This window comes from Triplophysa rosa, linkage group LG2 (genome assembly GCF_024868665.1).
Source record: "Triplophysa rosa linkage group LG2, Trosa_1v2, whole genome shotgun sequence".
Taxonomy (NCBI): domain Eukaryota; kingdom Metazoa; phylum Chordata; class Actinopteri; order Cypriniformes; family Nemacheilidae; genus Triplophysa; species Triplophysa rosa.
In genome coordinates, this window is record NC_079891.1 from 26,412,106 (window position 1) to 26,435,817 (window position 23,712).

At 39.7% G+C, this 23,712-nt stretch overlaps 1 protein-coding gene and 1 long non-coding RNA gene across 3 annotated transcripts; one reads left to right on the forward strand and one right to left on the reverse strand.

Moving 5' to 3' along the window:
* Positions 1–130: 130 nt before the first annotated feature.
* Positions 131–22,520, forward strand: tmc2b (transmembrane channel-like 2b). Its single transcript, XM_057356886.1, has 20 exons — positions 131–1,006; positions 1,658–1,699; positions 1,800–2,217; positions 2,561–2,710; positions 6,122–6,212; positions 6,312–6,393; positions 6,477–6,583; positions 7,173–7,271; positions 7,361–7,503; positions 8,870–9,017; positions 9,454–9,648; positions 9,808–9,987; positions 10,647–10,808; positions 10,894–11,022; positions 18,254–18,321; positions 18,442–18,681; positions 18,757–18,882; positions 19,046–19,124; positions 21,728–21,848; positions 22,129–22,520. The coding sequence occupies exons 1-20, from the start codon at positions 964–966 to the stop codon at positions 22,365–22,367; spliced, it is 2,862 nt and encodes a 953-aa protein (XP_057212869.1). The 5' UTR covers positions 131–963; the 3' UTR covers positions 22,368–22,520.
* LOC130568189 (uncharacterized) lies at positions 2,253–22,187 on the reverse strand. 2 transcript variants are annotated; one of them, XR_008964678.1, is made up of 5 exons: positions 22,116–22,187; positions 8,504–8,584; positions 8,337–8,427; positions 7,592–8,258; positions 2,253–2,621 (listed from the first exon to the last, which is right to left on the reverse strand). It is a non-coding gene; the product is annotated as an uncharacterized LOC130568189 (long non-coding RNA). The 2 variants fall into 2 exon arrangements; XR_008964677.1 differs by lacking the exon at positions 22,116–22,187 and having other exon boundaries at positions 8,504–8,846.
* Positions 22,521–23,712: the final 1,192 nt, after the last annotated feature.

Genomic DNA, 23,712 nt, shown 5'->3' on the forward strand with positions numbered 1-23,712 from the left:
ACTTTAATATTAATAACTGTATTTGTTAATAATTTAATCAATTAAATTGCATTTTAAGAGTTGAACAAAATGTTGAAGTGGTTTTCACAACATCTTTTACTGCTACCACAGAGAGATGTATTTTTTATAAAGTGGACATCTGATCTGTGTGAATGTAATTATGTTACCGAACATTATAGTAGTAGACCTCTTGTAGATAATTAACTCGAAGCAATTAATGGCTTTCGGATGCTGTGTCTCAACATGCAGGGTTAGTTTCCTGGGACGTGCCCGAACTTTCTGTCAACATTAAAGGCCTACTTATCATTTACAAACAGTCTTTGTCATAGAAAGAAATGTCATTTGTACTTACATAGTTTTCATAGTTTTACAATTTTGCAATTCACATGTAAATGGTTTAATCCTGTGTGTTATGTGTAATCCAGGAAGATGAAAAGTTTAGTCAAAGAAAACACAAATGACAAATGGTTTATCTCTTCTACTCAAGTTCATTAGAGAGTTATCGAACATTTAATACAAATCATTTTCATATACAATTTCACATTTTTTATTGTTTTTACATTACTTCAACTCATCAAAATAAGTTAATCAGTTTTAACTCAGTTTCATAAATTACAGCAACTCACTCCTGACCAAAATTTAAAACACGATTGTACGAATTGGCTTGTAAGGCAGCAGTTCTTTTACAGTGTACACTAACTATACAAAAATATAGCAAAATACATCATAAGCACCTTGGTTGTTGTCTGACTATTTTAATCTTTCCTCTGCCCTATTTAGTGCAGCGTTGTATCGCAAGATGGCTTGAGATCTTGACTACCGTTCAGTGTGATAAAGAAGACATTTGATGCCTTTTAGGAGTGGAGCACCTGTTCACAGAGACCCATCTGACTGACAGGTGTGTCATCTGCTGTAGGTGCCTCAGAAGTTCAGCAGAATAACAAGACAACACAAACCAACACAATGCCACGCAAAAGAAATGATATTGCGATAACCATGGATGAGGGTAAGTAGATCTGAATTTGACAACCATTGTGATGCATCTTGATTCAGTTTCTTGTCAGGATTGTTTAGTAGATCAGTGAACTGTGTCGGTCATTCTATCCATCAGGCTTCATATGAAAAAAAAAAGTGATCCTGCCTGTGAAAACCCAGCTAAAAGTCATTTTTTGCTATTTACTGTTTTCAACATAAAATCATTGTACGTAATGTAAAGAACAATCAGTAAAAATAAAATTATATTTACTTATATATTTACTTTAAAAATAATATATTTTATATTACTTATTTATTATTTTGTTATTTTATATTATATATTATGAGGCCAAGTCAATGATTGAAATCATAGTAAAATTAATGGTTAAAATCAAACTTTGGTGCTTATCTCATAATTAGAATTTGAGACTTTAGCCTGGTTTTCACAGACTGGGTCACATTTAATGTAATATAATGTAATGTATTGATTTTAATACTGATGAGAATGTGTTGTCTGACTGTTTTTGCAGTGAATGCTGAATCATTCTTTGATTAATGGCCCTTTGATGGCAATGTATAATATTATATATTTTAAGCAAGTGTGTAAAATATATATCATATGTACCATAAAATACAAAAAAATGTAAGAGCTAGTGGCTAAATGCATGTGTGTGTCTTATAGTTGGGATGGATATTGATGCCGAGTATGACAGCGGAAATGACGGTAAGTCTTTGCAAAGAATGTTCAAATATGAATAGATTTGTTTCTATAAAATAGATTTGCTTCAATATATACTGTAATGTAAGTTTTTCCATCATTCCAGTGGATACAAAGAGAAAAGCTAGAGGCAGAAATAAACCAAAGCCTGCAGCCCGGGGAAAGAAAGCCAAGCCAGCGGACAGCGTGGATGAGAGCGAGGAAGAAGAAGAGGAAGCCCCACGGAAGAGGAAAACCAGAAAGAAGAAGCAAGAGAGTGAAGAAGATAGTGAGGAAGAGCAGAAGGGAAGAAGAAAGAGAGGAGCGGCCGCAAGGAAGAAAGCTGCCAAGAACGATGACTCTGAAGAAGAGAGCGAGGAGGAGAAAGGAAACAGAAGGAAAGGAGGGAGAAAAGGAATGAGGAAGAAGGAAAAAGAGGAAGAGAATAACAAGGAGAAGAAGGGAAATGGCAAGGCGGCAGGCAAAGGAGGGAAAGATAAACAGGACGAGAAGGATAAGAAAAAAAACAAAGGCAAATTTAGCAGGTGCAGTATTCTGTAGCTCAGTTATTCCCTCTCCTCTTACAGCATTACATAATATATGTATTTGTAATAAATATAAAATTTACCATATATTTTAATTTTCAACTTCATAGCCATGGGTTGCTTCAGTGACCAGTGTAATACAGTATGCTTCCACCGCACATTTTATTTATCTATTTATTTTGGCTTTGCCTTCCAACTGTTGATCTGGAAGTGCTTTTCACCGTCATCCTGCACATTCCAATTCACTTTATGCATCAAAACATCAATGTCCTTGTGGAATAGACTGTTACACTGGACTTTATGGACTGATCACTCTAGGCTCTCTGATGGCTTTGTTCTTCAGCAGTTCGTCCTCGGCCAGCGGTTCAGAAGACGAGTCTCTGTCTGAAGGAGAGATGGCACGGCTGAAAGAGGATGTGGAGGAGAAGAAAAAGGTGATAGCAACGCTTCGAAACAAACCCTGGCGCATGAAGAGAAGACTCAAGTGTCTGAAGTAAAATGGATTTCCCTCCCCTTGCTATTGGCTGTTTTGTTGGTAACCATTACCGTAATGTATTTAGCATGAGTTTCTTGTTTACTTACTTCATTAAAACCTATAAGTTGCTGTGCTGCTTGTTTCTTAAATCTTCTCATTCTTATTATCTTCTTATTGCACTTTAAGCTGAGTTTTAAAGGTGCCTCGGTATTGCTAACTCTGTATTGGTGCTTTAAGGGATAGTTAACCCAAAAATTAATTTATTCACCCTATTGTCATTTCAAACCTTTATGACTTTCTTACTTCCGACTCTAAAAAACATATTTGGAAGAAGTTGGTAAACGAACAGTGCTGGCACCCATTCACTTCTTTTGTATGGACACTGAACCAATGCAAGTGAATGGGTGCCGTCGCTGTTCGGTTAACAACATTCTTAACGTTTGTTTTAGATGCAATGTGTATACACGATTTAAGGTTCATAAACGCTGTATTTTCCACATAACGTGAATGTTTGTATCTCCCCTTTGCCCCGCCTCTCTCAAACGCGTGGATTTTTTACAAAGCTCATCGCTCTGAAAAGCGAGGTGTGCTATGATTGGCCAGTTAACCAGTGCGCAGTGATTGGTCGAATACTGCAAGCGTGTGATGGAAATGTAACGCCTCTTACCATATTTTGAACATCAGGTTCCAAAGCAATTGTACTGACAGGTACGCTCACCTTACTTGCGTATACATTTTGGCGGTGTTAGTCAAATCATACCATAAACTGATGTAGATTTGTGGGGGTGTGGTTACACGAGGTGTTTAGGGCAGGTCTGGGTGAGCATTCGCTTTTAGATAGAATGCATCTTTTGTTCTGACACTTTCATTTTTGCAATTTTACGTGTCTAATACATGCATGGGCAACTTATAACTCACCAAAGACACAGAAAAACACGTGTTCGCGCCATAGGACCCCTTTAAAAATATATATTTTTTAAGAAAGCATGTAGTTGTTTGCCAGCTAAGGGTCGCCGCTTAAAGGGATAGTTTACCCAAAAGTAAAATCCTGCCATCATTTATTCACTAATATAATTTAAAATCTGTATATGACTCTTTCTTCAGTGGAACACAAAAGAAGCTATTTTGAGAAATGTCTCAGTGGTTTTGTGTCCATACAATGGAAGTCAATGGGGACTAATGTTGTTTGGTTACCACCGTTCTTCAAAATATCTTTTTTGTGTTCTGCCAAAGGAAGCCTTGCAGATGTCTCTTATAAAATGACTTTTATAACACAAGTGTCTTTTTTTAAATGGCTCACAAATAACAGTAACATTAAGCTAAGGAATCACCATCACCTAAAAGCCACTAAATTGAACGTTAAGATAAAGCACTTGACGTTGAGTCTATGCCAATGCATTCATTACCTGCTGGCCTCCACCTGAACCTTTACCTCAGATCGCCCGGTGGAATTCACCAGTGTGGGTGACAAGTAAGAGTTTGGACATGTGCCCTTAAAGGTTAGTAGAAACAAACACGCTGCCCAAGAAAGCAACAGTAGCCTGGGCACTGAGATTTGAAGGGAATGAAACTGTGCCCCAGACAAAGAGGGCACTCACTTGGCAGAGCTTATAGGGGAGTGTTATCTGCGTCACCTCTGGCAGAAGATGCTTATGCTTTCATGAGCTTTACACAGTTTGATGCATTCTGATGTTTCTGTTTGAGGGTGGTCTTGGCATGCATGTTAGGTCATAGTTGTATTTAAAGGTCACCTATAAGTATCATGGTCACATAGGCTGTGTCCCAATTCGGGGGCTGCGTGCTTTGAAGGCTGCATTTTAAGACCGATTGCGTCACAGCAGCGCGACTGAAGGCTGGTAAGGCTGTCTTGATTCAAATGTTGCTTCAAATGCAGACCCAAAATGCAACCTTATTTCCGTAGGTTTTTAAGGATAGAACGAATGTATCCTTCACAGCCTTGGGTATCCCGAGATTCATTGCGCGCCTGTAATGTCTTGAAAATTTTAAATAATCATTCAAAACTTTAGTTAAATAAAAGTATGTAATTCACAAAAACGGTCCATTTCAGTGTTTTAATATTATATATGATGTTGTTCATTAACAGTATTGGTGCATTATTGTGTTTTCAATTTCTAAGGTTGGTTAATTTAATATACTGTTGGGCTGTTTTAATCTACATAAACGTGTCATATTCTCTAAAATAAAATTTATTTGTTTAAAAAAAGTCAGAAACGTCACTGCTGTGGCCTGCTGCTGTCGCCACGCAACATGAGCAGCAGGTGACGCAATTAGGAAATCCTCCGTGAGGCTAGACCCTCTCATTTCAGTTCGGTTCTTGGACTTTTCAGGCTGCGTGCTTGGAAAAACAAGTCCTCGTTTTTAAGTCCGCGACCTCAGAAGGTTGTAGCCCCCGAATTGGGACACAGCTACAGTATAGTCTACTTAAACAGTGCATAGCTATCAAAACAATCAATGTTTAAAGGGATAGTTTACCCCAAAATTAAAATTCTGGAAACATTTATTCACCCTCATGTCATTGAAAACCTGTAGGCCTATATGACTCTTCTGTGGAACACCAAAGAAAATATTTTGAGAAATGTCTCAGTGGTTTAGTGTTCATACGATTAATAGATTAATAGAGATAAATTAATAGAGCCAATGTTGTTTGGTTACCAACGTTCTTCAAAATAAAGTCATACAGGTTTGGTATGACATGAGGGTGAGTAAATGATGAAAAATAAGAATTAATATGGATGCTTTAGTGAAGGAAGACCCACCTGTTGACCTTTGTGAGCATTTTTTTCACAATTTAAGTAGATCTGTATGACTGTAATAGCAAATGGTGCAGAATGTGAATTTTCTTAACTTGACATTGACTTTGATGTGATCAAGTTGCAAAATAGTTTTACTGTTTTATGGATAAGCTAGAAGTACATGGACTCAATGTTTACTTCTAAAATGATACCATTCTACATTCAAAACATAGCGTAATGTGTATGTTTGTTTTCTAATACAGTAGTCTCACATTTACTCAGTCAGGAAATGAACTAATCCGTCTTGTGGATCCATCCTACCTGCTCTATCATTCACATTCATTATGCATGGTTGAATTAATTAATTGGCTGTAGTTTCAGGTAACAGTGTGTGAAGGTTGTAAGTGAAAGATGATATTTTTCCTGGTGTCGTGTCAGAACCTTATTGCACAATACGGAGCGGTCATACTGCTTATTGTGAGTAATGCACAGAGCCGTCTAACAGCTCAAAGTGTGCACTGTACAGCCGTTTACATGGGACACGGAAACTGAATGCTTGTGCATTTGTTTGGATACTGTGTCACACACATGGAAATGCAGAGTCACTCTGAATTACTCTTTTTCAATTAAAGTTTTATTTATGTTTAAACTGACCTCTGTTTGTATTATCCTTTAGAGAAGCCCAAGGGTTTGTGGAAAAGTTTGAAGGAGCCTTAGGCAAAGGAAAAGGAAGGAGACTCTATGCATTCAAAGTCATGATGACCAAGGTACAGCTACCCATGTTTCAAGTGAAGTTAAACCTTTTGACGATTTATAAATTTAGGCCTGTATTTTAACTTTTTCTGGGTTTATTTCATGTTTCTCAGAAAATAATCAAGTTCAACAGAGACTTTGACAACTTTAAGACAGCCTGCATTCCCTGGGAAAGTCGGATTAAAGAAGTGGAAAGTATGTTCATCTCTACCTAAATTATCTGTTTATTTATATCAATTCCAATTCTGCAGTCCTCTAATCGATTTCGTTTTTTACAGGTCACTTTGGGTCATCTGTTGCCTCCTATTTTATTTTCCTCCGGTGGATGTATGGACTAAATCTTATTCTCTTTGGCTTTGTGTTTGGGCTTGTTGTTATTCCAGAGGTGAGATGTCATGCTAATGACTTTTATGACTTTTAACTTTTATTTTATTTTTTTAAACTATAAAACGTTGTAAACCTTATGTTCACCCAAAACAACAAAAACAACATTTTGTCATTATTTACTCACCCTTGTGTAGTTCAAACCCTCTTTTGCTCTTTTGTTGTTTTGGTTTTTCTGGTTACCATGGTGGGGATTCTTTTCTGAAGCTTCAAAAAGTGACAATAACTTATAAGATAACTTTGCATGACTCATCCCATATTTTTCATTTGTCCTAAAGGCAAATTGGTTTGATGTAGAAAAATAAACAATAGTTTGTTATTTGGTTCTGAAAGCATCGAGGGTTTGAACGACATGAGGGGAGTAAATAATGACAAAAATTTAGGGTGAACTATCCCTTTAATCTGCACTTTTAAATATTACACTATGTAGTTTCATTGGGTGAGGTAAACCAAAATGTACAACATTTACATTCATGCAATTGTCGCTTCTATTCAAAGTTATTCATTCATGTTGTACATTTATTTATCAGTATGTTTGTCCTATTAATATTGAACCTATGATTTCTGATCTGTATTTTCTCTCTCTGGAGGTTCTGATGGGCATGCCTTATGGCTCACTTCCCAGAAAAACAGTCCCCAGAGAGGAGCAGGACAGTGCCATGGACTTCTCTGTCCTATTTGAGTTTGGAGTAAGGATTTTTATTATCTTTTGGTTTTAAATTGTATGATTAGTAAATGAATTTATTCATGTTTATTGCACTTATATCATTTTTTACAGGGTTATTGCAAGTACTCCATCATGTTTTATGGTTACTACAATTATCAACGAACCATTGGATTGCTACAGTTCCGGTTACCCTTGTCGTATCTTTTGGTTGGCGTGGGGATTTTCGGCTACAGTCTGATGGTGGTTATTAGAACGTGAGTTAAATGAACAGCAAGAAAGGTGTTTGTTCTTGGACATTCACAATGTAGTGATAATATAATTATCAACGTGCACTTTACTCACACTATCAAACATGCAGTGCGTTACACAGCACTCAATGAAGCACCACCACCATAGGACGAGATCCGTTCACCCGTGGGACCCCGGCCTCTGCGATAAATCAAAAAGTAATTAATAACAAATCAACGTAAAACACACAAACCAAAAATCACAAAACTCAAAAAGAAAATAACCAAAAATCATCAGGTTGCTTTTATCAGTTACCTACACGCAATCCACAAATAGCTCTGGATTGCAGATACTTGGTCCCATGTGGCGCACAGGCAACTCGCAATAAATGAAACAAATACAAATAATCATATATAAACCAATCATTTCACAAAGAAAACAAAAAACAAACGAAAGAAACTAAATAAAGAACAGCTCATAAAGAGTAACGTCTGAGTCCTTTGCAGATGTACACAAATACATAGCGCAGCACTATGAAGGCATAAGGTAACCCAACGAGAGCAGCTCTCTTTAAGCAGCGGTGATAACGGCATCTAAGCGGCCGTACATTGGAACGCAACCGCACTCAGCAGCACGAAGAAGTGGTACAGCAGCAATAACTATAGAACGAACACAGTTCTCTTTAAGCAGCGGTGATAACGGCGTCTAAGCAGCCGAACATTGGAACGCGACCACACTCAGCAGTGCGAAGAAGTGGTACATTGGAATGAGAACGAGAATCCTAAAACAAACACAAAAGGAAGAAATTAATACTAATAGTAACCCTCCTCAATGTTAAGGCTGTGCGTGAAGCACTTACCAGAAGGGGTTATACCTCACGTGCATCACACTTTACAGGTGCCGGTTCAGTCATTTCACCCGCTTGTATGAAGGGATGCAAGGAACCATGCCTATAGCATGCAGGACAACGTTACACGCCACTCCGAGTGAATAAATGCAATGTGAACCAGCTCATTATACACATACCTGAAAGACGAGCGGTCATATAACCCACAACTGCAGCACGGAAGGCCACCAGAGCAACACCAGCGCCAAGGAAAAGACGCGCTACAAGTCAAAAGAACATTAAAAGTACACTTATACTATATAACAACTAAAAAACATAACCGTATGCTAGCAGCTATCAGCTTACCTGCCACCACCAACAACAACAACAGCGCAGAAGGGAGAAAGTCAGACGGATCGGATGTGACGCATACTAGGCTACAACCAATTACCCCTTTAAATAGGGCGCCACACTCGCTGATAGGCTAACCTAGCTATCACTCACCAAATCCCATTACATAATGTTGGATGTTGGTGTCTGTGGATTTCTTTTTCTTCATCATTTAGAATGGCAAGAAATGCAAATGAAGGAGGAGATGGAGCAGAAGACAGTGCTTTTACCTTTTGCTGGAAGCTGTTTACCAGCTGGGATTACCTGATAGGAAACCCAGAGACTGCCGACAACAAGTTTGCCTCCACCACCACAAGCTTCAAGGTTAGTATAATTGTGCATTTTCTATACCAATGGTTCTCAAACTGGGTGCCCCAAGATGGATCTAGTGGGGCCACAGGTTTTGTGGCATTTTATAAAGAAAATAGAAATTTATCATATACTTCATGCAATCAAACATCAGACCACAAAATAAGACCACCAACCAAAATAATTGATGTTACAGCATTCTATAACGGAATATGTTTTTGGTTCAATTAAAATTCGAAGTTTAAGATTATAAATCTTTATTTGGGGGGCCGCAAAGCGATGCACCAAAGGGGGCCTTACAATGAAAAAGTTTGAGACCCACTGTTATATACAACCCAACTGATCAAATTAAAAGAGATTCTTAATGGATATATACACATATCTAGTGATTTATAAGGTCTGAAAGTTAAGAATGTTCTCTAGACGGGATGTTGTTGTTTTATTCCTTTAGGAATCTATAGTGGATGAGCAGGAAAACCTAAAGGATGAGAACATTCACCTGCGCAGGTTTCTACGTGTCCTAGCCAACCTTCTCATTCTGTGTTGCTTGGGTGGGAGTGGCTATCTAATCTATGCTGTGGTCAAAAGATCTCAAGAATTTGCCAAAAAGGACAGGAATGAATTGTCATGGCTTCAAAAAAATGAGGTACCCATTTTTATTTATTTGAATATGATTTTATCTTTAATGGCATGCCCAGAATTGTAACTGTACTTCATTTTCAAATTTGATCACAACGTCCTCAAGATGGTAAATAGGTTGAAATGGTCGTTTTGTCAGACTGAACTTGTTTTCTCACTCGGTCAGGTGGAAATTGTGATGTCACTGTTGGGTTTGGTGTGTCCACCTCTGTTTGAGGTTATAGGGGAGATCGAAGACTATCACCCTCGAATCGCACTCAAGTGGCAGTTGGCCAGAATCTTTGCCCTCTTTCTGGGCAACCTCTATACTTTCCTGTTCGCCCTGTTTGATGAGGTCAATGCCAAGGTATGACTGAACCACAGACCCAAAAAAATAGATGTTTTACATAATTTTTTCCCCCAGTTCTTATAGAGTACTGCAGAGATGACGTATATTTGTATGCAAACCCCGGAAGGACTTCCAGTTCCATCTCCCCAAAGTCTATGGGTTTTTTAATGGGTTTTTGGTAAAATGCCTGAAATAAGATCTGTGGTTAACATTGCTGTGTCAAGTTGCTAAAATTGACAAAATCCTTTGGCAGGCACATTAGACGTCATCACGCATACAAATCTCACAAATAATGCAACATGGGCACAGATCTCTAAAAACGTGGATGGGGATTCATTCACGGAGTAATTACTTACCAAGGAACACGTTTTAGAAAAGTTTGAAAAAGTTGTTGGTGGCTTGGTTGGTGACGTTGATATCGAGCATCTGTTTATTGCCTCGCGTTGGCTTTTTACTTCTACCGACTGAATTCAGGCTTCATAAGTAACAAATGTTGCTAATTTGTAAAGATTATCTTGATAGACAACAACATCATAAACATTTGTTTGGATTTAAATACTTTGTTCATGACCACAAGGAAATAGTGATGTCACTTTATTAATTAGCCCTATCAGAAGCTATTAAACACATACTTGGTATAAATTCTTAAATGCATTTTTTTACTGTTATGTTTCCAGCTTGAAAGGGAAAAAGAGATAAAAAATGAAACCATCTGGGCTCTTAAAGAATATTATGCCAACTACACCTTGCAGTACAATGTTACAGAAAATATTCCTCCTCCAAACATATCACCTGCTGATGTCATAAGAGGGCCCTGCTGGGAGACTGAAGTGGGCATTGTAAGCATGATCATTATTTCAATCACAATCAAAACTGTCAACAACAACCAGTGCTTCAAATGTAATTCTAATGTTTATTTCATAGGAGTTTGTGAAGCTTACCGTATCAGACATTCAGGTGACGTACCTGACCATTCTGATAGGGGACTTTTTACGGGCCGTGATTGTGCGATTCCTCAACTATTGCTGGTGCTGGGACCTGGAAGCTGGCTTTGTGAGTAATTGTTACACCCTGCTTGTTCTTGTGTTACTTACATTAGAGAACATATATCAAATGACCTAATCTAGCCCGTAACACAGGAGGACCTCGGCTGGTCACAAAACATTTTGGTTTACCAATGCTAAGATGCTAAGAACAGAGTAGATAGTATACGGGCCTATAATAGGGCTTCTGCACGAAGAGTTTTCAGTGCTAAGAAATGTCTGTACTCTATACTGCTGTGCCCTGTCGCCCTCATTTTCCCATCACTTGATATACAGTAGGTAACATACTACTCACTCATCCAAGGTCAACCGAACACCATGAGAGGTGGCAGGACAGGTGATAGGGCTGCTTTACAACCACAGTCATAGAGAGACACACAACACTATACAGGGCACTTAATTACAGAGAGCGAGAGACAGTGAGAAGTATCTCTTTACTGTGACATATCTTCAGTGTTGTGCAAGTTACTTCCAAACTGTAATAAATTACAGATTACTTGTTACTGTTATTTAAAAGTAATCATTTACCTTACAATATTACTGTCTCAGAATTGTAATACGTTACATGACTCCTGTATTACTTTTGAGTTACTTTCACCAAAATAACTACAGAAGTAGAACTTAACATTCTAAAATAAGTCTTTGAATTTTTGTATTTTCAAAATACAAAATACTTCTTGGCATTCAACCTCTTTAGACTGCTGATTTCTTGAATTAACTAGGCTATACACAAATAAATACAAAAAAATACTAGATTAAATGCATTTAAATACAAAATACTATTACAAAATAATAGTATTTTGTATTTCAAATGGATGTATTTGAAACGATGCCCATCCATGCAGTCAAATAAGGAGGTTGATTGGCAAAAAGTATTTCAGTTTGAAAATACAAAAATACTAAGATTAAACACATTTAAATACAAAATACAATTTTTTTTTCAAAGGTATTTAAATACAAAATAGTCCCATCCCATCACTGAACTAGATTATATAGATAGCTAGTCATCATGTAAACTTTAGCATACCTTGTCATTGCTGCTGGTCACAGGGATCTTGCTAACTAGCTTCTTGAAAGTAGCTCAATGACCACTCAAAACCCGCCCAAAAGGAATGAAAACTAGCCTAATGATTTTCCGGTGTGAAATCAAAGTTAACAACTGCAAAAAGACGTTTCTATTGCTATATTTACTTATCTGAATGGTTTCTTAGGTATTGTATATATTTTTTGTTCTGATGAACTCAAAATATGTTTTGGGGGATTTAGGAAAGCAAACAATTCTGGGTCACCTTTGACTACCGTTATAATTTTCTTTATAATTTTTTTACCATTCTGCTATGGTAGTCAATGATGCCAAAGAATTTTCAGTTGCTAACATTCTACCAAATATCTTTGTGTTCAACCGAACAAAAAAATGTATACAGGTTTGGAACAACTAGAGGGTGAGTAATCCATAACAGAATTTTCGTTTTTGGGTGGAGTGTCCCTTTAAAAAAGATCCCATGTGTGCTTGAGGCCACGCACGGAAATGGATGAGAAACGTGTTCTCTCTTCGTAAGACATGCAAAAACTTGCTTAAGAAATAAGCATGGTTAAATTTATTGCATATGTATAATGTGTACAAGCACGTCAATGTTTTAGTTGTTCAACCTAGACTGCATATAGCGCTGCTCAAACGTGATATATGGCAGCCGGAAGAATCAACTGTTGAACACTCACGCGTGATTTCTTTCATTGTGCAACGTGACATGCACCTTACGAAACATTGGTAAAAGCATAATTCGGATGCATTGTCTAATACCACCGCTATATTTTCCTCTTTGGTTGAGCTGAGCTCCCACGTCCCTCCCTGTACTGTAGCCTGCCTGTCAGACACTCGTTCCCCACCAGTGTTGCCAACTCTTGCAAGACAAATAAGCAACTGCAGCTCCAAAAACAAGCCCAAAACAAGCCCAACATTATTACAATACTTATGATCATCAATGTAAATTATTATGAATTATGTATTACTGTATTAACGAGCCTGGGTCATTTTAAACTGACACTACCCTGTTTGAAAAACACAAACATTAATTTTTGTAAAATAATTTATTGCAACAAAGCAAGAGGAAATCAATAGGTTACTGTCGTAACCCCGGTTCTCTGAAACATCGAGTGGAGAGATCCACCTATGGGAAGGGCATCCGTACCTGACCTCTGCAGAAGCATCTAATTGCACCAAGTCTGGCTAGACAGACAGAAGCGAGCAGCCAATGCCAGGTAAGGCCCCACCCCCTTACCTGAGCGCATTTAAGGTCTGCTTGAGCTGCTGTTCCTCAGTAAGAATATTCGCTTCTCGTGCAGCAAGCGGGGCAAAGCTGGTGGATCTCTCGACTCAATGTTTCAGAGAACCGGGGTTACGACAGTAACCTATTGTTCTCTTTCATCATGTCGTGTTCGAGATCCACCTATGGGAGAGACATGGACAGCTCCCCGATTGCCCAATACACTCACAGTGAGGTTCTGAAAGCCAGAGAAAGACGGTCACCCTCCAAATGGACATATATGCCTGTAATGCATGAACAGGACACAGAGCATTCAGCCTCTGATCCTCCGCAGAGGAAAAAGGCGGAGGGTGAAAAGCGGACAGCTCCAACACCTCCGAAGTGAACGCAGGGAAACATTTAGGCATAAAAGCCGGGTTAGGCTTAAGAAAAACCTTATCTCCACTCAAAGAGAATTTAGTGCACGAGGGATGTATTGAGAGTGCATGTAGCTCACTGACACGTTTGGCTGATACCAAGGCCAAGAGCAAAGCCGTCTTGAAAGACAACCGCTTCAAGGAAATACCTCCCAGGGGCTCAAAGGGATACTGAGACAGGGCCTCCAGCACCAAGGAGAGGTCCCATTCAGGGACGGTTCTCCTGATGACTGGCAAGAAGCGACGGGCACCCTTCATAAATCTGCGGATTAAAGGATTCTGCCCGACTGTTGAGCCCTCAAAGCCCACATGACAGGCAGAAATAGCTGCCAGGTAGTCCTTAATTGTGTAAAAAGACCTGCCTTTATCCATAAGGTCCTGTAAGAAACACAAACTATCAGGAACTGAGCACTGATATGATGTGAGACTGCGCCCATCACACCACTCTTCAAACACTTGCCACTTACAACCATACAAGGACCGTGTAGAAACGGCCCTGGCATTTTGTATAGTGGCAACCACACGCGGGTGAAGCCCCAGCGCGTTTAAGTTTGACTTCTCACGGGCCAGACCCAGAGAGCCACCCTGTCCGGGTGTGGGTGATAAATCGGAGGGGGAGGCGCCACGGCTGGGCATATAACAGAGGGATTATCTCTGCCAGCCACGGTGCTTTGGGCCACCTGGGAGCTATTAGAAGGAGAGACAGGCCCTTCTCTCTCACTCTGGGCAGTGTGGGAATTATCAGGCACAGAGGAGGAAAAGCATACAGCAGCAGCTTGGGCCATGGGTGGGCCAGTGCGTCCACCCCGAGGGGCGCGTCCGAGTCCTTTAGCGAGAAGAACATAGGACAATGGTTGTTTTTGTGCGAGGCGAATAGATCTACGGTTGCTTGTCCGAATCTCCTCCATATCATGCCCACTATCTGAGGGTGGAGGCGCCAATCTCCGTAGAGTGGGTTCCCCCTCGATAGAAGGTCCGCACCTCTGTTCAGAATGCCTGGAACATGAGTCACGCGTAACGACAGGAAAAAACGCCCGCTCCACACCAAAAGCTTGTGAGCTAGAGTGTGAAGTTTCGTGAGCATAAGCCGCCCTGGCGATTGATATATGCGACTGCTGTGGTATTGTTGCAGCGTACGAGCACATGATGTCCTAGCAGGCGAGGCAGAAAATAATTCAGAGCTTTCCATATGGTCAGGAGCTCTAAATAATTTATGTGTGCTGAACGTAGTGTGCTCGGCCACACACCGTTCACCACTCTGCCCTCCTGGGTGGCACCCCAGCCTGTTAGGGACGCATCTGTCGTCACAACTTTCCACATCACTACCGTTCCCAAACGGGTCCCCTGTGCGTAAAAGTCCGCATCTCTCCAGTGGCGAAGAGCTGCCGTGCAGGCGCGCGTCACTGTCACAAAGCGGCAAAGATCGCGTACCGGGCTGAAATGTAGTGACAAAACCCATTTCATGAATGCTCTCATTCGCAGAAGTCCCAGCGGCAAAACTTGGATAGCTGAAGCCATAAGACCCTGCAATCTGAGGCATGTGCGATACTGCACTCTTGCCCCCTCTCTGAACTGCGACACGCAGCTCATTAGAGAGAGGACGCGCTCCTGGGAGAGACGTGCTCGCATGGAGACTGAGCTCAGCTCCAAGCCCAGGAAAATCACACTCTGGCTGGGTGTAAAATTGCTTTTGGTCACATTCACCCTGAACCCGAGAGATGTGATGTGTGTAAGCACGCTGCAGGTGTCCCGCAGCACTTTCTCTTCCGATTCGGCCACAATGAGCCAACCGTCTATGTATGTAAAAATCCGCAGACCTGACATTCTCAGAGCCAAGCTCGCCTCCGTACACAGACAAAAAGTCAGAGGGCTGAGTGAGAGCCCGAAAGGAAGAACAGTGAATTCGTAACATATGCCTAGATAGGCGAAACGAAGAAACTTCCTGTGTGGCGGATAAATGCTTATGTGGAAAAAAGCATCCTTGAGATCGACCGAAGTGAACCAGTCATTCTGTTTTATGGTGCGGGACAGAGTGCCGTGGTTTAACATTCTGAAATTGTATTTCCTCAAATGTTTACAGTGAGGTACCTCCCGAAGTCCCTTCATTAAGAGAGAAAAGATTTCTTCTTTCAGAATGTGAGCGGAGCTCTTCTCCGCGTGAGAAGAGAGAACGCAGTTGAGAAGCGGGGGTTTCATTATAAACTGCAGTCTGTAACCCTGCATAATTGTTCGCAGTGGGCAACTGACGCGGAGCTGCTTTCTTAGGGAGGCACAACTTGAAAGCCTCGTCCTCTTTCTTTTTGTCGTCGCACCGTTGCTGCATCAAAGCCACGGCGGGACCGAAGAGAGCCTGGCCAGGCTTGACCGGAGCGCCCGCAACGCGCCTCTTCTCACTGTCGGGGAGTCCCGACAGGTTCAGCCAGAGAGCACGCTCCCCCACTACAGAAAGCGCCATGGAGCGCCCGCAAGCTTGGACAGCCTGACGAGCATTGCGGAGGACGAGGTCGTTGACCGTAAGGATCTCCTTCCACAAGGTTGGCGAGGGGATCCTTTGTCCAGCTGCTGCCCCAAATCATCCAAAATTTCCGCCTGGTAAGCGGAAAGCAGGGATGAAACATTGAGAGCCCTGACAGCCAAGGCCGAGGATTTACAGTATAAGCGGCCTGATGAACAGAGGCAGAAAAAACGGTCCATTTTGCCCGGCAAGACCGGCTTCAGGGGGGCGAGCAGCCCGCCCTGGACGGGGTTGAGATGCCTGGCGATCGACGGCTCGACAGCGGGGGGATCACCCAAGCCGAGAGCCGCCATGTCTTTCACCCCCAGACCCGCGAGACCGTGTTTGAGGTTCAGCGGGTTCTCCAGTAGTGCCTCACGTCCTTCGCGCACGCTGGCAGGACGGGGAAGAGTTGTTTCCACATCCCTCTCCTGGTCGGTGGCGCTCTGTGGAGCCGGCCACGGAATGTTAAGGCGAGCGGCCGCTCGTTCGCACATGTCCAGGAGGATGGACTGGGGTAAGGCCGCGGGGGGTTAGCCTGGGGAAAATCTCAAACACGAGATGATGAAAGAGAACCAGTATAATCTCTGATCACATGTGAGCAGTATAGGCCTGGAGAGATGGAAAAGAAGAAGATATAATGACCACTTAACGTAGCTGTAACAGCCACACATTTATAATAAAGTAAAACTGAACTATATGCATGTGATGTATACTTTTTTCAATTATATTCTGCAATGATCAATACATTTATAAATAGGGTCATCCCTCCCTCCTCCCATCCCTCCCAGATGAGATCTGAACACTTTTCGTTCATTTTCACATTTCATTCTAATCGTGACAGATGTAATACATTTAGTTTAGTTGGTAGAGGAGAGGAGGCGGTATGTTTGAGGACAAATTACGCTATTCGCGTGCTTAGGCTTGAATAAGGCTGTGTAGCCAAACGTATAGATCTACACTTTTAACATTTTTAATGATGTAGCCCGGTTATAAAATGCTCTTTATCTTTAAGTGAGTATTTTATCTTTTTAGTATGATATTTACCTCCGATTATCCAAAGAGTGTCGAATGATTACGTGAAGAGACCACTGTAACATTCTTGCCTTCTCTATGTTTTACGTGCTTAGATCTGTTGTGTGACCTCCTGCGGCGCCGCGCAGACCAATCGGCGCGTGACATCATAGTACCGCGAGAGTGATTCGACAGTAGACGGCTCTGTATGCTTTCAAATAGCTCTCGCGGTGCTGTGATCTTGTGCGCTGCCTCATGTAGTCCAAAAAGCCTAGCTGTGAGCAGACAGTGATAATGGGTTGAACAAAACAACGACCAGAGATGTAAAGAAACGAAGTTGCTTGTCAGATTCAGAAGCAAGCTACCATATTTTTTAAAATAAGCCCCAAAACCCGCAACCTGCGACAAGTGATTTTTTAACGGAGAATTGACAGAAAAAGAAGCCCAAGGTCGCGTATTATAAGAAGAGTATGAATACACATTAAGAATCTCATCAATTAACATTTATCCTTAAAATATAAATAAACTTTTTGGCGGCCACAGTACATTATGAAAGTATCCTAAAAACCCGCAACTCCATAATTTTTCCCGCAACTGAATTTTCAAAATATCCCAATTGTGCGGGAAAACCGCGACCCTGGCAACACTGGCCTAGGGCTTACAGCGAACCGGGCGGGGCCAATAGCCTTGGACCTTTAGCTCAGAGACTGAAATCATGCCGCTTTACAATACAAAATAGTTCCACCAGCCAGAGGGAGATGAATGACACCACACGCGTCTATTCACAAACAGGAAATAGAACTTACTTGCGGGATTTTTGATTTGTTAATGTCTCTCGGGTGAAAAGTTTGTTGTAACGCAAGCATTACTGAACATGTAACGTTACAGAGTAAAATTTTACTGAAAATTTATTAGTAATGCCTTACACTACTGCGTTACAGCAAAATTAATACATTACTGTACCGCATTACTCCCCCAATACTGCATATCTTACTGTTGTGTCAAGTGCAAATAGATATTCATCCATATGCATGTGTGTTTGTGTTTGGGCAGCCGTCTTATGCGGAGTTCGACATCAGTGGCAATGTACTCGGGCTCATTTTCAACCAGGGAATGATCTGGTAAGAACATCACAACAGTGAGAAGAGTATCTTGGTTATCAGTTCACCAGCTGATTATTTTAAATATATTTTGGTTTATTTCAGTACAGTTCCTGTTGCAAAGTAATACGTGTGTTTCAGGATGGGTGCGTTTTATGCCCCTGGGCTGGTGGGCATCAATGTGTTGCGTTTGCTGAGCTCCATGTACTACCAGTGCTGGGCAGTGATGGCATGTAATGTTCCCCATGAAAGAGTGTTCAAAGCCTCGCGATCAAATAACTTCTACATGGGGCTTCTTCTCCTAGTCCTCTTTCTCAGTCTCATGCCTGTGGTTTACTCCATTATGACTCTGCCTCCGTCCTTTGACTGTGGACCATTTAGGTAACATTGAAACATGCACAAGTTACACATGGGATAAACTGTAAAGTATTAAGTTGTACCTGCGTTTCATCACAGTGGTAAGAATATGATGTACGAAGTCATTATGGAGACTATAGAGAAGGACTTGCCCTCGTTTATGGCAGACATCTTCAGCTATGCGTCCAATCCAGGCCTCATCATACCTGCAGTCTTGCTTATGGTGTAAGTAGCTTAATGAACCTGAATGTTTTCTAATAGGCTATGTAAAAACCTTTGTGTTGTGTTACATTAAAGGGATCATCTCATCATGATCGCTTTGTATTTCTTTTGTGGCTACATATGAATATTTGATTCATTTACAAAATAATCTGTTTTCTTCTCACAGGTTGGCTATTTATTACCTGAACGCGGTGTCCAAAGCATATCAGAATGCAAACATGGACTTAAAGCGGAAAATGCAAATGGTTAGTAAACCTTCTTTGTAGGGCTGGGTATTTTGATCAATTTGGCGATTTATTTCTTATTTTTATGCTTTCGATTCGATTCGATTACAATTTCAATTAGTTATCAATATTTCATTAAAAATGCTAGATTTGAAGACACAGAATTGGTATTTAAATATAAAGTCTGGTTAATAAAACCCTCCAGCGTAGCCATATTACTAAAATACACATATACGTTAACAATAGCAGAGGTGGACATTACTTGGAAAAAAATACTGCACTACATTACAGTATAAAGCATATAGTATATCCAGAGGTGGACAGTAACAAAGTAAATTTACCTGAGTACTGTACTTAAGTACACTTTTTGAGTATCTGTACTTTACTTGAGTATTATTTTTTCTGAGTACTTGTACTTTAACTTCACTACATTTGAAAGACAAATATCATACTTTTACTCCACTACATTTATAAAAAGGTCCAAAAGTAGAAAATGGTTTCTATGCAGCGGGGTTTTCCTGTGTGCGCAATTTATCTGGCTTACGATCTGCCAGGACCTTTTACTGTTGCCAAGTATTTCAGTTTTTCTAAGCTCGCGGTTTTCCGGCAAGCTTTGAATAGCCATTTGGCATATTTTTTTAATGCAAATCTGGCAACTCTGGGATCTTCCCCGCTAAACTAATGTAAACGTAGGCGCTGCTACACCGTTGATAGCGCTCTAAAAAGGCAAATAGAACAATACAAGACAAAAAAAGGCACATGTTAAAGTGTGGTGTAATCATCTGTGGGTTACGATCAGTCAAAGATCGTAGAAACATTGTCATGAAAATGATCGGCATAACGGCTAAACGGTAAATAAGCATCACATACACCATGAGCTACGCATGCGTGTTAACTTCTGATCTGCTGCTGTATCATTTAAAGCGATTTGGAAAATAAATGATGTTTTTACTGAAGTTACTATAGTTGAAGTATTCCTGTTGAAATAAAAACTATAGAACCCTGCCCAAAATACAACATAAAATGTAATGGATTTAATGGTTATAATGGGAATTGTACTATGGATACTTGTTGTCTACTTACGTTATGGATTCTATTGATGGGATGGTAAATCCTATTGGAATAAAACCCAAAACACACTACAAAGAGGAATTTAATTTAAAAATCTCATTCGAATTAAAAATTCATTGTTTTTTTTCAGCAGGGATGGTAGTTGCAGTAAAACCACAGTATCCACAAATTTACCATTTTCTATATATATAGGAACCATACTCCAATTAATAATCTTTAGTAAAACCACAGCAACTAAAAATACCATAGTTTCATTATACTTGCTATAGTTTATGTTTGTAGTTATTATGGTAATACAAATGGTAATAAATCCAACAAACACATGGCTTCTACACTTTACTATTTACAAGAACCTTGCTACTTACTGGTAAATTGCTGCTAAAACTGGTAAAGGGAATATACAAAAACACTGCTCATAAATACATATAGGCCTAGGGGGCTAATGAGGATAATTAGGCTAAATGATCATACAGGATTATATCTAAACTAAACATATATGTGCTAAACATATAAAGCTCTTAAAGGAGTTGCTCACTGCAAAATTTGCCCCCATTGACTTTCCATAGTAGGAATAAAAATGACTATGGAAAGTCAATGGGGGCAAATTTTGAAGTGAACTACTCCTTTAATACAACTGATACTGTGAGCTACTCTGTGTATTCAGTAGGTTGCTTCAGAGGCATAAGGTATACGAAAATAAAACAATGCACAACTGACATAAAGGAAATTTACTTTTAATACTTGAGTACTTTTAAAAGCACGTACTTCTGTACTTTTACTCAAGTAAGAATCTGTCTTTACAACTTTTACTTGTAGTGGAGTAATATTTGACCAGTAGTATCTGTACTTTCACTCAAGTAAGGAAGTTGTGTACTTCGTCCACCTCTGAGTATATCATATTTTTACTCCACTACATTTCATAAATACATTTTTACATGTTTTTTACCTTTAATACAGTATTTAAGTACATTAAAAATACTTCAGTAAAAGAAAGTACTAGATTTAAGATTGTATTTAAGTATTAAAAGGTAAAAAACAACATTTTTTATGAAAGTAAAAAGCATATATATGCATAGATATATGCATTATAATGTGGCAAAGTATTTTTTTCCAAAGTAAAAACACTCTCATAAAGTAGAAATATTTAAAAATGTACTTGAGAGTAAAATACTTAAGTACTGTCCATCTCTGAACAATTAGACCTACGCTATTATGTTTACATACTTTATCCTTTCACTTTAAGTAACTGAAAAATTTCACAATAATGTAAAAAATGTAAATGTGCAACAGTAAAATTCATAAACATGTTTAAAGTTGGCAAAGCAATAAAACAATATTTTAACATTTACCTTGACCTTTCACCATAATCTTCTCGCTTTAAGAAAAGCAAGAATGGCGACATCTTCAGGACGAGCAGCAAATTACAGATAATATGCACATCCTCTGAAGCGCGCACATTTGTATAGATTTCTTTTACCCAGCCCTACTACTCTGTAAACTATGATAGTGTTTTGATATCAACAGCATTCGTTTTTTTCTGAGTTATCATTTAGCAAAGAGATGAGGAGAAGAACAGGAGGAACAACAAGGACAGCACTAACCAGGTGATGAAAGACCTGGAGGATCTTATGCCTAACAAGTCTCTCATTCCCCCTCCATCTGCTGAGGAAACTGGTCAGTGATCTTCTACGGCATCTCCTGTTTTTGAGTTTACTTAAGTATGATTGATGTAACAGCTTCCCCTACTGGTGATTTTACCACATTAACTAGTGGTAGGCTATTTTGTAAAGGGCTCATACAAGTTCTTGTAACTAATCTTCAAACTTTGTGTGGAACACAAACATTTACATTTAATCAATAAGCAATAATTTTATTCAAAGTGATCATGTAATTAACTATTTTTTATTTATAAAGACATTTATAATTCTATGACAAACTCACCTTTGTATTGCAGAAAAACCAGCTGATCCCCCCACCAAGTCACCAAAAGTGATAGGCAAACCAGGTGCTGCGGCCAGTGGGAAAGGTGTCCATGTTCAGAAGGAAGTGTCTTTGGCTGCAGCAAATCCGCGGGCACCTGTGACTCGCCCACCTGGTCCCAGGGCCCCTGGACCTCTCCCAGGTAATGTTCATGGACCTGCACCGGGTCAGGGAGCGGGAAGAGGGAGAGGTGGGCCACCACCACGAAGATAGTGCTTGATGAAATTATATGGACACGTAATAAATGGATCACATTCATCCATCATGAAGCCATCGTTCATTTTGTACCATAGGAAACCACACTAAAAGGCTGTAACTGTAAATATTTTGTGTTAATGTATTTTTGTGTCCTGCAATAAAATGTTAATTGATGTATATATTTTTGGTGCTTAGTCCTTTAATAGCCTACACTCACCTTTCATTCGTCAACTAGACTGTAAATGACAATCGGGACTATTAACCTTAGGGTGACCACCACCCAACAAACCAAATGTGGGACAGATAATCCGTTTGTGTGGGACAATGTGGGACACTATTGAAAGGTAGCGTGAAACTGTGATGTAATAACGGAATGAAAACATTTTTATATAATTTTTAGCTTATAAAAATAATTTGTTATTTAGTCCATTCCAACTACAACATAATTAAGGCATAGATAAAATGTTATATAACATAAAATAATTTTAATGGCGATTTCAATTTAAGGTTCACGGTCTCTTTAAAGGGGTGATATGTCAAGGCTGAAACGAATATTATCGTTTGTTTCAGATGTAATGCAATGTGTATACACGATTTAAGGTTAAAAACGCTGTATGTTCCACATACCATGCATGATTGTATCTCCTCTTTGCCCCGCCTCTCTGAAATGCGCAGATTGTTTATAAAGCTCATCGTTCTGAAAAGCGAGGTGTGCTATGATTGGCCAGTTAACCAGTGCGTAGTGATTGGTCGAATACTACAAGTGTATGACGGAAATGTAACGGCACTTACCAAGTTACCATATTTGGAACATAAGGTTCCAAAGCAATTGTACTGATAGGTACCCCCACCTTACTTCCGTATACATTTTGGCAGTCTTAGGTTGCGTCTGAAATCGCATGCTGTGACAGTACGTACTGAATTTGAATAAGTACCTACGGCCGTCAAAACAGTACATTCTATATAATGTGTGGGAGTAGTATGAATACATTTTGGACATACTGCGTCTGCCATGTTATATGGTCATGGCACCCATATACTCTTTGACCTAGGGCTGTCACGATTATGAAATTTGACTGACGATTAATTGTCTGATAAATCATTGCGATTATGACGATTAATTGTCTGTTTTATGGCTTTCACGATTGTGACGATTAATTGTCTGTTTTTGAGCTTTGACATTTAATTCTCATACATTTTTGATTCAGCGATTGAAACCACCATATTGTTCTGAATATAAAGACTATGTTCTTTTTCTTGGAAATACATCGGAAAAAATTGTGTCGTCATATATTTAAGGTTTAGGCTTTTACATGTCAATAATACAACTGCCAAATACTTGTAAATGAAGTAAATTGAT